The sequence below is a fragment of the Zootoca vivipara genome, chromosome 11 (genome assembly GCF_965207765.1).
Source record: "Zootoca vivipara chromosome 11, rZooViv2.hap1.1, whole genome shotgun sequence".
In the NCBI taxonomy this organism is placed as follows: domain Eukaryota; kingdom Metazoa; phylum Chordata; class Lepidosauria; order Squamata; family Lacertidae; genus Zootoca; species Zootoca vivipara.
In genome coordinates, this window is record NC_142594.1 from 55,305,754 (window position 1) to 55,319,498 (window position 13,745).

Here is a 13,745-nt window from a genome sequence, read left to right on the forward strand (position 1 = left end):
GGTCTTCCTGTGCCCCTTCACTACTCCTCGTCTAGGAGGTAGGAGGTGCCCCATGGCTCTTTCCCCAGAGCAACAGTCTTAACCATCACAGGTTGACAGGAATTCCCATGTGCCCACCTTTAGCTTCCTCCTTCATCAGCATCACTGTATTATGGAAAGGGTTACCTGTTGGATAGCTCGGGGTATGATCCCTCGATGCTTGTAGTTTCCTGTTGTTCCCGTCATAGTGAAAGTCTTGCCAGCTCCAGTTTGCCCATAGCATAATATAGTACCTAGAAGTTTCAAATGAGAGACCATGAAGTCATAAGAAGAGTCTGCTGGATCAGGCCAATGGCCCATCTAGCTCACCATGGCAAGATGGTTTGAGAATATTACGCCGATCCTGGGTTGACTACACTGACTGCCCGTTAGTATCCAGACCCAATCCCAATTCGAAGTGCTGGTTTTGACCTATAAAGCCTGAAATGGCTCAGGGCCGCAATACCTCAAGGATCGCCTCTCCCAATATGTGACAGACAGTGGTGTCTTGCAATAAATAAAGAAGAATCAAAGAATCGTGCAGAGTCAAAACGCGGAGTCAAAAAATTCACAGTAAAGAAAAAACTTTCCTGAGGCAAAAAAAAAAGTTTGTTACAAGCACCGTGCAAGCGAAAATAAGAGAATGAGGCCGGCTTGCTGAACGCAGGAATTTATCTCCTGGCTCAGCGTGACCTTGACGTATTCAAAGCAATATTTGCATCAGAAGTGAACCTGCTAGAATCTTCCAGCACTTTCTAGCACTTTCCTGTTTCGGCTCTCAAAGACCTTAGTCAGACAATGTGAACCAACCTGGACCCTGAAATCATCACTGGAGACCCGTCTTCGTGTGCCCCCTCCATGACAGGTCTGGACGGTGGCAATATAAGGATGGGCCTTTTCTGTGGTGGCTCCCTGATTGTGGGATGCTCTCCCCGGGAAGGCTTGCCTGGTGCCATCAATATTAATCTTTATGTACCAGGTGGAAACTATCCTCTAAAACCAGGGTGGGATGTTTTAAAGTATTTCATTTCCCTCTTGGTTTTAATGTACCCTATGTGAGGCGGGGAGGCGGGTTGTCTGTCTGTCTGTTTGTTTAAAAAAAAAAACCAATTCCTTCCAGTAGCACCTTAGAGACCAACTAAGTTTGTCATTGGTATGAGCTTTCGTGTGCATGCACACTTCTTCAGATACTTCTTCAGATGTTTGTTTGGTTGGTTGGTTGTAAGTCACTTTTGGTTGCTCTGGGCAAGATAAAGCATAATAATAATAATAATAATAATAATAATAATAATAATAGTCCAGCATCCTGTTCTCACAGTGGCCAACCAGATGACTGAGTCAGTTTGATTTGTTATTCAGTATCTCTGTGATACCCGCTGCCTTGCAGGACATATTTGAGAGAAGAAAAGGCTAAAGAGTAATGTAGACCCTACACAATTCCAGAGTGGAATCCCTAAGACGGTTGGATGGTGCCTTGTACGCCTCCTCCCAGCAACTCCTGCAGCCAAGCTGGTGCCAAACGTCTTGCTCTACTTTCCTTTGGACCCCATCTGTGAGGCCGAGAGTGGGGTCTTTTCATCTGGGCAGCCCAGGACCTCCATATAATTGTGCCCTGGGGAGGTTACTTCAGTGCTGCTAACACAGCAAAAAAACAATGCAGGAGGCAACAGTTACGAGTTACCGGTCTCAGCAGATGCTGTGTTGTTCCAGCTGTTTGACCTCTTTCACCTCTGGAGGCACACTCCATTGTCCCTCGCGACAGATGGGTGCCTACAAGTATGTCTGTCAAATGAGTTGCAAAGGCAGGAGGAGGGAAAGCCCACAGCAGATCCTGTTTATGGGTGTGTCTGCAGGGCCCCTGCAGAGAGGACCCCATTTAATAATGGCTTCCTGTATCAACACACAATATGTTGTGCTAAACTGGCAGAAAGCCTTACCTGGGGGAATACCTGTATCTCAAGTAAGCCCTTGACCCCAGCCTGTTTGCTACCAGGAGACCCCGAGTCGGTACTGGTGGTAAAGGTAAAGGTACCCCTGACTGTTAGGTCCAGTTGCGGACGACTCTGGGGTTGCGGCGCTCATCTTGCTTTACTGGCCAAGGGAGCCTGCGTTTGTCCACAGACAGTTTTTCCGGGTCATGTGGCCAGCATGACTAAGCCGCTTCTGGCGAAACCAGAGCAGCGCACGGAAACGCCGTTTACCTTCCGGCTGGAGCAGTACCTATTTATCTACTTGTACTTCGACGTGGTTTTGAACTGCTTAGGTGGGCAGGAGCTGGGATCAAACAACGGGAGCTCACCCCGTCGATTCGAACCACCAACCTTTCTGATCGGCAAGCGCCTAGACCAGGCATAGGCAACCTTGGCTCTCCAGATGTTTTGGAACTACAACTCCCATGAACCCTAGCTAACATGGCCAGTGGTCAGGGATCATGGGAGTTGTAGTTCCAAAACATCTGGAGAGCCAAGGTTGCCTATGCCTGGCCTAGACTATGTGGTTTAGACCACAGCGCCACCCGCTGTACCTGGTGGTACTGCATGCCTAACAGACTGGACCATCAGAATAGGATACAGGGCCTCAAGGAACATTCAGACAAGGCTGCCAGAGAAGGAATGCTGAGATAACACACATGCAATGCTGCTCCCATTCCCGATGGAAACTGAAGCCTGCACAGGCAACAATAAGAGCATTTACCGTTATATCCATTAAGGGCCTGGGAGACCAAATCTCTGGCTACTGCTTCATAAACCGCATCCTGAGGGGCATCGTGAAGAACACCATCTAATTTAAAAGACCAGTCTGTCTGTTTGTTGTTGACAACGCCTTTCGTGCGGTCTCTCTCAATGTATATTTCCATTGTCTGGGAAGTACAAAGAATGTACAAAGCATGGCAATTTGTAACCTTGAAGAACGTAAGAGCACGGCATGAATTGTCGTCGCCCCCCATAACCATATTCTGCTTTTCCTTTAAAATTAATTCAAAGCAGCCTCGAAGCTTTAAAACAGAAACACGCCAATAAAAGACATACAGAGCTGTTTTGTTTCTGCTGGCCTGTTTTTCACTGACCTTATTGTCTTCCCCGAACTTGATCATGTCTTGTGGAAAGTCACCTGTCGGCTTGACTCGTGCAAATGCGCTAACTCTCTTAGGACAGGCGCACATGGTGATGTGCACTGGGGGGGGGCAGAGGAATGGAAAGGAAAAACAGGGAAAAATGACTTTCTTCAAGGGTCAATTCACATCAGCACTTGAATCTCGAGGTTTAAAAATAAAATAAAACCACTGCAAATGACAGGCTGATTACTGTTACCTCTGGAACAGGAGCAGCAGCTCAGATTAAACACTTCCAGTGTTTGACACATAGAAGGTGAAATTCCACTGTCAGAGGCAACATGGGAGTATAGTTCTTCCCAGAGCCTCCCAGAAGCCAATGCAGTTCCTTCCAGGTGTTGGTGAATGACAACTCACATAATCTCTAACCACTGGTCATGCTGGCTTAAGGATGAAAGGAGTTTAGTCCAACAAGATCATCTGGAGGCCTCCACGTTGCCTAGACTGGTGAGGAACTTGATGCCTTTCAAGCATTGCATGCAAGGCAGATGCTCTACCACAGAGCTACAGCCACTCTCCTGCCATAACTTGGAAGCAGCAAGACGGTTCCCTCCGTTTCCATGCCCAGCTCCCACCGGCAACATGGAGTGGTGTGACGGAACAGTCGACCAAACTCCCCCACCCTTCCTTTTTGCGAAGGCTTCAGATCAGAGACAGGCCTTCCTCCTTCCCACCCGCCATCAGTATGTCTCAGCAACTGAGCCAAGAAATATAGAACTCTGGGTTTAACTTTGAATAAAACGAAGCTGGCGGGGTGTGTGTAAGTCTTCGTTCCCTTGAGTGGAATTACTTAAGAAGCAACAGGCTTTTAGAAACCAGAGATGCTAAAAGGCTGCTAAACCATCTAACCACAGGGACTAGGTTTTGGTGGCCTTCCAGATGTTGCCAACAACATCTGGAAGGCCACAGCTCTTCACCACTGCCTTAGGCAAAAAGGTTTAGCTGTCTGCTTCCTTACAAAGAATCCTGAGTAACTTGGAGGTGGGAAAATAGAGAGGTGTGAGCGTGTATCTCCCCAACTACAATTGCTTCCAGATGGCCTGTTCATTGAGCATTCACCCTGATTTGTTTGTAGGGAGATTAGATGGCAGGCGCTTCCAGACGCCATCCCAATCAGAGATAATTTGGCAACCTGAATTCTCCGGGATGTACTCGAATCCTACCTGCAATCAGCAACTTTCTGGAAGTGTCTGACAATGGCTGCTAAATGAGTATTAATTCTAATGTGTTTGCAGGGAGGGTGACATTGCATTGAAATGCATTCCAGTGCATTCCCTCACCACTTTCCTTATTGCAAGAAGTCTGATCTTTGGGAGAAGCACGTTTGATGTGCATGACCTCCCAGTCAACTATAATTGTGCAACCTGAATTTGCTGGGAGTTTTTTTTTTTTTACTTGAAATCCCACTTGAAAATAGCAACATTCTGGAGGCGCCCCCAGCAATCTCTTGCTCCTCAAAGAAGAACCGACAACAGGAACCTCGCTGTACTGTACGTATCGCCTATCTCTCAAGGGCCAGGGGCCAGAACAGCCTGCGGTAAACTGGGAAGGGCTGCTTCTGCGACTTGTGGTATTTACTATCAGCCACCAGCCAACCCCCACCCATCCTAAGTTCTATTTTATTTTATTTTTCAATTTATTTTTATTTGTTGTTGTTTAGTCATTTAGTCGTGTCCGACTCTTCATGACCCCATGGACCAGAGCACGCCAGGCACTCCTGTCTTCCACTGCTTCCCGCAGCTTGGCCAGACTTATTTTTATTAGTTTTCCAAATTGATACAAATCAAACCTAATTGCTTTAATTTAATACAGTTTTAAAGAAGGCTGATCACCGAAGAATGGATGCTTTTGAATTATGGTGCTGGAGGAGACTCTTGAGAGTCCCATGGACTGCAAGAAGATCAAACCTATCCATTCTTAAGGAAATCAGCCCTGAGTGCTCCCTGGAAGGACAGATCCTGAAGCTGAGGCTCCAATACTTTGGCCACCTCATGAGAAGAGAAGACTCCCTGGAAAAGACCCTGATGTTGGGAAAGATGGAGGGCACTAGGAGAAGGGGACGACAGAGGACGAGATGGTTGGACAGTGTTCTCGAAGCTACGAACATGAGTCTGACCAAACTGCGGGAGGCAGTGCAAGACAGGAGTGCCTGGCGTGCTATGGTCCATGGGGTCACAAAGAGTCGGACACGACTAAACGACTAAACAACAACACAGTTTTTAAAAAACCAGGTTTCCCGCTCCTGTTGCCAACATATGTCCATCTCTTCTATTGCTGCCACATCATATCCCCCCTCCCTCCGGATGCTCTGCCATCAACTGCCAGGGAGCAGATGATGCTGGTCGACAGAGGGACTATGTCTGTGGGGTGGCATCTTTGCCATCAAGCTCCACCACCCCACCCCAAAGTCCACCTGAAGGGAAGAGTGTGGAACTGGCTTAGACCCCCTCCCCCCCCTTTTCCGTTTTTCTCCTCCTTATCATACATTATCACTGACTGCAATATTGTTATTCTTAAGCCTTGCATGCACCGCCAGAAAGGCAATATACAAGACTGTAATTCTGTAAGTAAACTGCGGAGTTTACTTCTATCTAAATGTTGCAAAGGAAAGAATGTGCAGCACAGGTTGCTACATAAGTAAATAAGAATTAGTTGTGAATGTAAACTGAACCTCTGCGGGCAAGCACAGCAGCACTCCCTCTGCTCTGACTGTAAAACTCAGGTGCTGGTGGTGGTGAAGGACAGTTACTGAGGGCTGCTGAAAGAAGAGATCAACATGCTCAGGGAAAATCCAAGTGGCAGATATTCAAGAAACATTGTAGGGGAGGGTTGCCATATTTCAAAAGGTGAAAATCCGGATGAAAAAGTTGTTGAAGTTTTTTTGGCAAAGTTGTTGAGCTTTTTTTTAAAAAAAATTTGCCCAAAAGTTGTTGAGCTTTAGGCAACACTGAGTGAGTGCTTCCAGATGGGTATTTATTGTGGGATCAGCATATGCCCTTTTCTATCTCTTTCTACTCTGCAGCATCCATGTGATGTCCTTGTCATCCCCAACGCCAGCCTGTACCTCCCCACCCCCCCCATTTAACCCGGATTTACATTTTCCCATGAAAATCCGGTACCCCATTTCTAGAAAGAAAAATCTTACTGCCCACATCCCATGTACACTATTGAGTCCCCCCACCCTGCCCTGCCCTGCCCTGGAAACACACCCTGAACAGGTGCCCCTTCCCCTCATCCATGCCCTGCCATGTTTTGTGTCCCATAGATTGACTTTCTTATAATGTGGTTCAGGAATCCCTTATGGACCATAAAGAAGGCTGATTGCCGAAGAATGGATGCTTTTGAATTCTGGTGCTGGAGGAGACTCTTGAATGTCCCATGGACTGCAAGAAGATCAAACCTATCCATTCTTAAGGAAATCAGCCCTGAGTGCTCACTGGAAGGACAGATCCTGAAGGTGAGGCTCCAATACTTTGGCCACCTCATGAGAAGAGAAGACCCTCTGGAAAAGACCCTGATGTTGGGAAAGATGGAGGGCACTAGGAGGAGGGGACGACAGAGGACGAGATGGCTGGACAGTGTTCTCGAAGCTACGAACATGACTCTGACCAAACTGCGGGAGGCAGTGCAAGACAGGAGTGCCTGGCGTGCTCTGGTCCATGGGGTCACGAAGAGTCGGACACGACTAAACGACTAAACAACAACAAGTATTTTAGCCCAGCCCCACCCACATCTCTGAGCAGTCGGAGGGCCCAAGAGAAAGCTGCAGCTGTTGCCCCCGAGAGAGAGACCCCCTAAACCCCTTGGGGGGCTCCCTCAAGAGGGGCAGATAGAAATAAGGGGCTGCGAAAGAAAGAAAGAAAGAAAGAAAGAAAGAAAGAAAGAAAGAAAGAAAGAAAGAAAGAAAGAAAGAAAGAAAGACAGACACACGAGGAGGCACTGACCCTCCCCCGGGGAGGCTTCTCTTGATCCCGCCGCCGGCGAGGGAGAGGGCGAACGCGAGCGCGCGAGCGCCTGAGGCACTAAAAGAGCGCCGCGGGAGCGCGCGGGCAGGACGAACGGCGAGAGGGAAGCGCGCCGTCGCCATGGCGACCGCCGCTTCCCGTATCCGCCGTCGCCATGGCGACCGCCACTTCCGGCTTCGAGCGCCGGCCGGAAGAGGACGCTCTCGCGCCAAAGGGGAGGGGAGGCGGGACTAGTAGCTTCCGGCGCGTCTCTCTCTCTGTCTCTTTCTCTGTGTCCCCCCTCGCCCTCCTCCCCCCTCCCCTGGGGCCGGCCTCGTCCGGGTTACGGTGGCCGGGCGGGGCCAGGCGGCGCCCGAAGCGAAAGCGAGGAGAAGGAGGGCTGGCTGCCCCTGCCTCTCTCCCTCGCTCCTCCGCCTCAGTGCGCGCGCCGGGCGCCGGTCCCGGCCGGACCCGGGGCTTGGCAGGAAAGCAGGCAGGCAGGCAGGCAAGATGCTGGAAGCGGCCGGGCCGGACCCGGAGCTGGACGCGGAGGACCTGGTGCACTTCTCGGTGGGGGACCTGCCCAGCCGGGGCTACGGGGTGATGGGCGAGATCCGGAGGCAAGGGAAGCTCTGCGACGTCACCCTCAAGGTAGCGCCTCAGGCAGCGGCGGTGTGTGTGTGTTTTTTCCCTGAGGGAGAGGTGGGGGGGGGTCTTTTCTCTGAAGGGGAGGGGGAGATGGGGGGCTGGCCCTGAGGGGGAGGGGAGAGAGATGGGGGGCTGGCCCTGGGGGTGAGGTGTGACGGGCGTCCTTGCCCCTGAGGGGAAAGGGAGAAATGGGGGGGTTGCCCGGGAGGGGGAGGGGAAGCGGTGAGGGGGTCTGGTCAGCCTCCCCCCCTCTCAACGAGGAGGGTATAAATAAATGAGGCAGACGGAACGGGTTTTCCAGCGTATATGTTGCGCCTGAATCGGAAGGTAATCTTGAGTCACAGAGTTGGAAGAGGGGGCCCCCAGGGGTCATCTAGCCCAGCCCCCCTGCAACGCAGGAATCACCGCAGCTGCAAGAAACCTCGCTGCGAGTCGACTTGGGACTGATCTTGTAGGAGGTGATGATGGCACACACATAAAATAAGCAGCAATATGTGCTCCCTTATTGTCTGCTCAAGCAGTACTCAAAAAAGTGGCTTGTTTGGGGGTGGAATACGACAAATATACGACGTTTGAAGCGGCGTTGAACAATGTCAGGGCCAGCAGCAGCGTGTTGTGTTCGCTGGCAGAGTTTGTTCGGCTTATTTTATGGATGTCCACCCCACCCCCATAAAAAGGTCGCTTTTGCTATGGCAGCTAAGGGAAGACGGCCACTTCCCTGAAAGCAGCTGGAAATCGGGATGTTATGGAAGGAGGGCCTGTTGAAGGAGAAAAACTGTAGAGGAAAGGTGGTGGATGTGATTTGGGGCGGGGTGGGGGGTAGGCAGCAACAGGAGAGGATGCCCTGCCTTTGAATCTCCAGATCAGCTTTCCCCTCCTGGTGCTGTTGGACTCCAGCTCCCATCAGTCCCAGCTCCCATGGGTTGGGAGGTGCTGGGAATTTTAGTCCAGTAGCCTTCAAAGGCTGCCTTACTGTCAGTGAGGAGGGTCAGATTTGTGCTTTAAGAGAGAAGATGCACCAAGTTGGGACTAAAGGAAATGCAGGTTGATTTGGCATCCCTGAGTGGTGTAACCCTGATGGGTAGAGGGGAAGAAGCGGGGACCTATATGAGATGGGGTTTGGGATCAGATTGGGACTGGGAAACGGGTAGAGCCCAAGTGGCAAAAAGCTGCGGTTGAGGGCGATACTACAAAGCCCATGTTTTTGTTCAGGTTAAAGTTTCCTGTCCAGCATTTGTTTGTTTGAATGTATTAATTATAATGAGGTGGCAGCACCTTCTCATCCTGGGTTTGCCCTTTGATTATAATCCAGCGGAGGATAACTTCAGTCCCAATTATTAGGAGTAACCACTTTTGCATAGCATTGCCCTTTAGTCATTGCAAGCTGTGCAACCTCTCAGGAATGTGTTGCAGGTTGCCCAGTGGGGTTTTGAAGCCTAGGTTGCCTGTGACAGCAATGCTTCCTATAGCTAGTCCTGGTTTTAACGTTTTGTGGGTGGTCCGTGTGTAAATTGGATTTCGGCATCGGCCCAGCTTGTGGTGTTCCACCTCCTGCATGCAAATTGCAGCTGCACACTCTCCTCACAGGAGAACCAACCCAAGGACTGGATGACTCATGGAATGAATCCTTCTTCCCTGCTTGGCATGTGGCCGCTGTGAAGCAGATTGGCAGTGGTGGTTTGGCAAAGGGCACCATCAAAGGCTCTCATCCTGCTTTAAAGTTGGGATGCTCCAGTTTCAGCATTGCAATCCTCCGGAAGTCCAGAAAGCATTATCTGATCCTCCCTTTTAGACCTCCTACACAGTTTCAGCAAGCATTATAGCATTAAAAACTTGCCCAGCTGGGTCTGACCCAGCTTCTTTTAATTCAGCAGTTCTGTTGCAACAATGGGGGGTATGAAGGCATCAGCCTTTCCGCTACTGTGTTCTCACAGCACCCTGTATTCAGAGAGATGCTCCCTTTGGATATATAGAGGTCCCAACCTAAGCTAGTATGTTTTATCGTCACTAAGGCTCAGGGTGGATAAAAATCAATGATTTTTTAAAAATATATATCAGATTTTTTAAAATTTAAATCTGATTTTTTTAAAATAAAATGTTTTGAGGAAAATATATTACCATCCAAAGGTTATTCTATCATGAAATAAAGATTAGGTTTTTTTAAATTATGTAGAATAAGGTTGTATATGTTTAATTTTTTTGGTAAATAAATTCCATTAATCCATTCACAATGTCATGTTCTTCCAGAGGTGTTTTTTTTTAAGATTATTGGGCAGTTTCTCTGCCTACAAGATATTATCATAGATGCTTGGTTTACTTTTGCAGTTCTCAAAACTGAATTTGACTCAGCAGAGATCACATGCCTCTTCTTCACAGCAAAAATGTTATAACATGAACAGAGTTGAGAAAAAGACCTTAATCCTATTGTTCTACAAACCTATGAATACAGAAACAACCCCTTTAGTGCTAAGTTTCAAGAAGTCCAGTGATTAGAATAGAAACATTATTTTTCTGATTGTTTGGAGTGGACAGTATTTAAGTTTTTCATGTGTAGGCTGGGCTGACAGTCTAAGTTTCTTAAAATATATATATATATTGTTTTTGTTTGGCCAAATTAGTTAACAAACATGGATGTTTGTTTAAGCAAATAACATATGCTGTAATGTTATTGTTTCAGTTGAATAAATCTATTTAAATTGTTATTATTAAGGTAATGATTATTTTTCTCCTTCCTAAGTACAACAGAAAAGTTGTCCAAATACAGTATGAATGATTAACCTATTAAACTGGGGATAAAAAAAACTAATATGAAAAGTTGTTATTCTAAAAATCTTCATCTACTAGCATATTAAAGTTATACCGGCAAGAATTAGTCTTTATGTAGAAAACTATGATTTAAATCAAGCCTTACTGACTAGTGGTTTAAATCAGTTTGATTTAAATCAAATCCACCCTGCTAAGGCTTGTCCTTCATGAGCCTGTTTCTGACCTTCCTCAATCTGAAGGGTACCAGATTCAAGGTAAGTTCAATCCCTTTTTTAAAAAGCAGACACAATCTGTTGCCTCCTAGATCAGGGGTAGGGAATCTCTGACCGTCCTCATGTTGGTGAACTGCAGCTTCCCTCAGCCTCAGCAAGCATGTTCACTGGCTAGGGGTGATGGGAGTTGTACAGCAACACCTGGAGGGCCCTATCCCCTATTTAAACCCATATTTGGGGGGGATAGGTTTATTAGGTACAGAAAACCAGTATGAAGTATCCCACTACAATGCACTTAAAATCCAGACAGCTCCATATGGCTATCCCTCAGCTGTCATCTAACATCATCTGTGCCATATGGCAGTAGCTCGACCAATGAGAGATGGGAAGCAGGGCCCACTTCATCAGCTCCACAGAGATGTTAGCTGTTGCTGGGCTCCTCCTCCCGCTGAACCATTTCCATTCAAGATGGTCACTGCAAGAAGTTCCTAACATTAAGGCCAGTTGCCCGAGTGCATTCTCCCTCCCTCCCTCCCCACTCCATTTGCCTTGTGCGTCATGTCTTTCCGAAGGTTAGCCTGCGGGCGAGAACTGTCTTGTTCATTATTGATCTTAATATTACAGCTCTTTGGGAGCTCTTTTGGCCGAAGAGCGGTGGTAGAAAATGTTTTAAATGAATGACATTCCCCAACCTCATTTGACACACCATTCCCCTACCCCTGAACTAGATTGATAAGTCCTGTAATATATGAATGAAATGTTCAGGTTTTAGTGGGTTTCCGAGAAGGGCATGTTCATTGCTGAACAAATCTTTCTTTGTGCACATGGTTTTTCGCAGAGCACACGTACCCCTTATTGCAGAGATTTTCAACCTTTTTGAGTCCACGGCTCCTTTGACCAACTACATTCTTTCTGTGGTAACCCTGTGGGGCTCAGGAGTTATGTCACCCCTTGCTTGCAGAACTGGCAAGCTTCTCACCCTTTTTCAAAATGCCTCCATTGTCCATTCCCAACAGCAAGGGCTGGCTGGCAGGGCTCCCTTGCCCGCTTGCTTATTCCAAGGCCACCTCAACTCCTGGCAACCAGCACCCCCTGACCAGCCCCAGAGGTACCATTCACCTGGGGAGCTTGTAGCCAGGGCTGCTGCAACAAACAGCTGTGCAAGCCTTTGGGTGGCAGAGGCGCAAGAGGGCATCAGAGGGAGGGAAGGAAAGAGGCCAGTGTTGCCTACAACACCCCTGAGCATCATTCAAGGCACCCCAGGGTGCCACAGCACACTGGTTGAAAACCACTGCCTTGTTGAATAATGGTTATAATTTGGGGGTGCTATAAAAATCATTGTGGAGCAGAAGTATTGTGCCAAGTATTTTCTGCTGTTCCAAATATCCCCTTTCTCTCATTTAAAGAAACATTTTTCCAATGCATTTGTGATCAAATTGTCTCCTCAGCATTTCCTCCCCTTGATATTTGGAACACGGTTGACTGCACAGAATGCAATATTTCTCCCTGAGGGAGAGACCTTCCTTTCCTGTCCCCTAGGACACGTTGTCCTCCTTCCCACTTAGCAGGCCGGCGCCCCAAATGAAAGCAAACGCCATTACTCTCGGGAGAGTCTTTCAAGCAGGTACCGGTATAGCTGACAGTGGAATCATTTTCGTTAATCTGGTACAAAGCAGTCAACATTTCTTGGCAGAGCATTGGAGAAGCCTGAAAAACTGGGTGGAAGATCTGCCCAACAGTGCAAGGTTTTTGGCAATTTGTTTGTATTACATTCAGCATATTGAACTCTAAGCAAGCATTGTTGTTGTTTAGTCGTTTAGTCGTGACCGACTCTTCGTGACCCCATGGACCAGAGCACGCCAGGCACTCCTGTCTTCCACTGCCTCCCGCAGTTTGGTCAAACTCATGTTCGTAGCTTCAAGAACACTGTCCAACCATCTCGTCCTCTGTCGTCCCCTTCTCCTAGTGCCCTCCATCTTTCCCAACATCAGGGTCTTTTCCAGGGAGTTTTCTCTTCTCATGAGGTGGCCAAAGTACTGGAGCCTCAGCTTCAGGATCTGTCCTTCCAGTGAGCACTGAGGGCTGATTTCCTTCAGAATGGATAGGTTTGATCTTCTTGCAGTCCATGGGACTCTCAAGAGTCTCCTCCAGCACCATAATTCAAAAGCATCAATTCTTTGGCGATCAGCCTTCTTTATGGTCCAGCTCTCACTTCCATACATCACGACTGGGAAAACCATAGCTTGAACTATACAGACCTTTGTTGGCAAGGTGATGTCTCTGCTTTTTAAGATGCTGTCTAGGTTTGTCATTGCTTTTCTCCCAAGAAGCAGGCGTCTTTTAATTTCGTGACTGCTGTCACCATCTGCAGTGATCAAGGAGCCCAAGAAAGTAAAATCTCTCACTGCAAGCATTATAAATTATGAATAAAGCAAGCATTATTAGGACAGGTAAAAGATGAAGAAGATCTGGAATAATTCTCGGTCAGGGGTTCCAAAACTGTGATCCACTAACCATCAGTGGTCCACGAACTTCATGCTCTGGATGTGTGGGGCCGAGAATGGAGACAGCACATCTTTTGCATTAAAAATCTTGAGCTTTAATCATATTTTAATCGCTGCTTACATTGTATTTTATTGTATTACATTTTAGAATCTACGGAGTACAATGAAATCATATAAAAATGGAGTATGCTATAAAAAATACAGTTCAGAATCCTAGAGCATCTAGCACAGAGCATTACAATTGCTGTACTGGGCAGAAAAGCCATTAAAAGCCATTATTTAAGACCCTCAGCCATTTTCAAATGGTCTGGGGGCGGGGAGTCTGGGAACCATTGTTCTAAGCCACTTACTCGAATGGGCATTTCACTAACAATACATTGAGCTGTGTAGGCAGAATTGCACTTTTAATTGGGGGTGGGAGGAGGAAGCAGGATTCTGTGTTCTTGGCGATTGATATAAGCAGCTGTTGTGAATAATACCAGCTAGCAGTGCTATGCTGTGTCTTCTCCTTCCTGTCTTCATTTACCCTTCTGCCCGAGGG

At 47.7% G+C, this 13,745-nt stretch overlaps 2 protein-coding genes across 4 annotated transcripts in view; one reads left to right on the forward strand and one right to left on the reverse strand.

Moving 5' to 3' along the window:
• Window positions 1-7,274, reverse strand: part of KIF9 (kinesin family member 9) — a 39,794-nt gene extending 32,520 nt beyond the window's left edge. The window contains exons 1-4 of one of the 2 annotated variants that reach the window (XM_035129696.3): window positions 7,075-7,274; window positions 3,086-3,192; window positions 2,713-2,878; window positions 166-272 (exon numbers count right to left, since the gene is read on the reverse strand). In XM_035129696.3, coding sequence (XP_034985587.2) covers window positions 166-272; window positions 2,713-2,878; window positions 3,086-3,181 — 369 coding nt within the window. In that variant the 5' untranslated portion in view covers window positions 3,182-3,192; window positions 7,075-7,274. The remainder of the gene's footprint in view (window positions 1-165; window positions 273-2,712; window positions 2,879-3,085; window positions 3,193-7,074) is intronic. The other variant, XM_088653708.1, reaches the window with a different exon arrangement.
• Window positions 7,275-7,290: 16 nt separating this feature from the next.
• The window catches only part of KLHL18 (kelch like family member 18), a 43,639-nt gene continuing 37,184 nt past the window's right edge, over window positions 7,291-13,745 (forward strand). The window contains exon 1 of one of the 2 annotated variants that reach the window (XM_035129108.3): window positions 7,291-7,725. In XM_035129108.3, the coding sequence (XP_034984999.3) occupies window positions 7,585-7,725 (141 nt within the window). In that variant the 5' untranslated portion in view covers window positions 7,291-7,584. The remainder of the gene's footprint in view (window positions 7,726-13,745) is intronic. The other variant, XM_035129109.3, reaches the window with a different exon arrangement.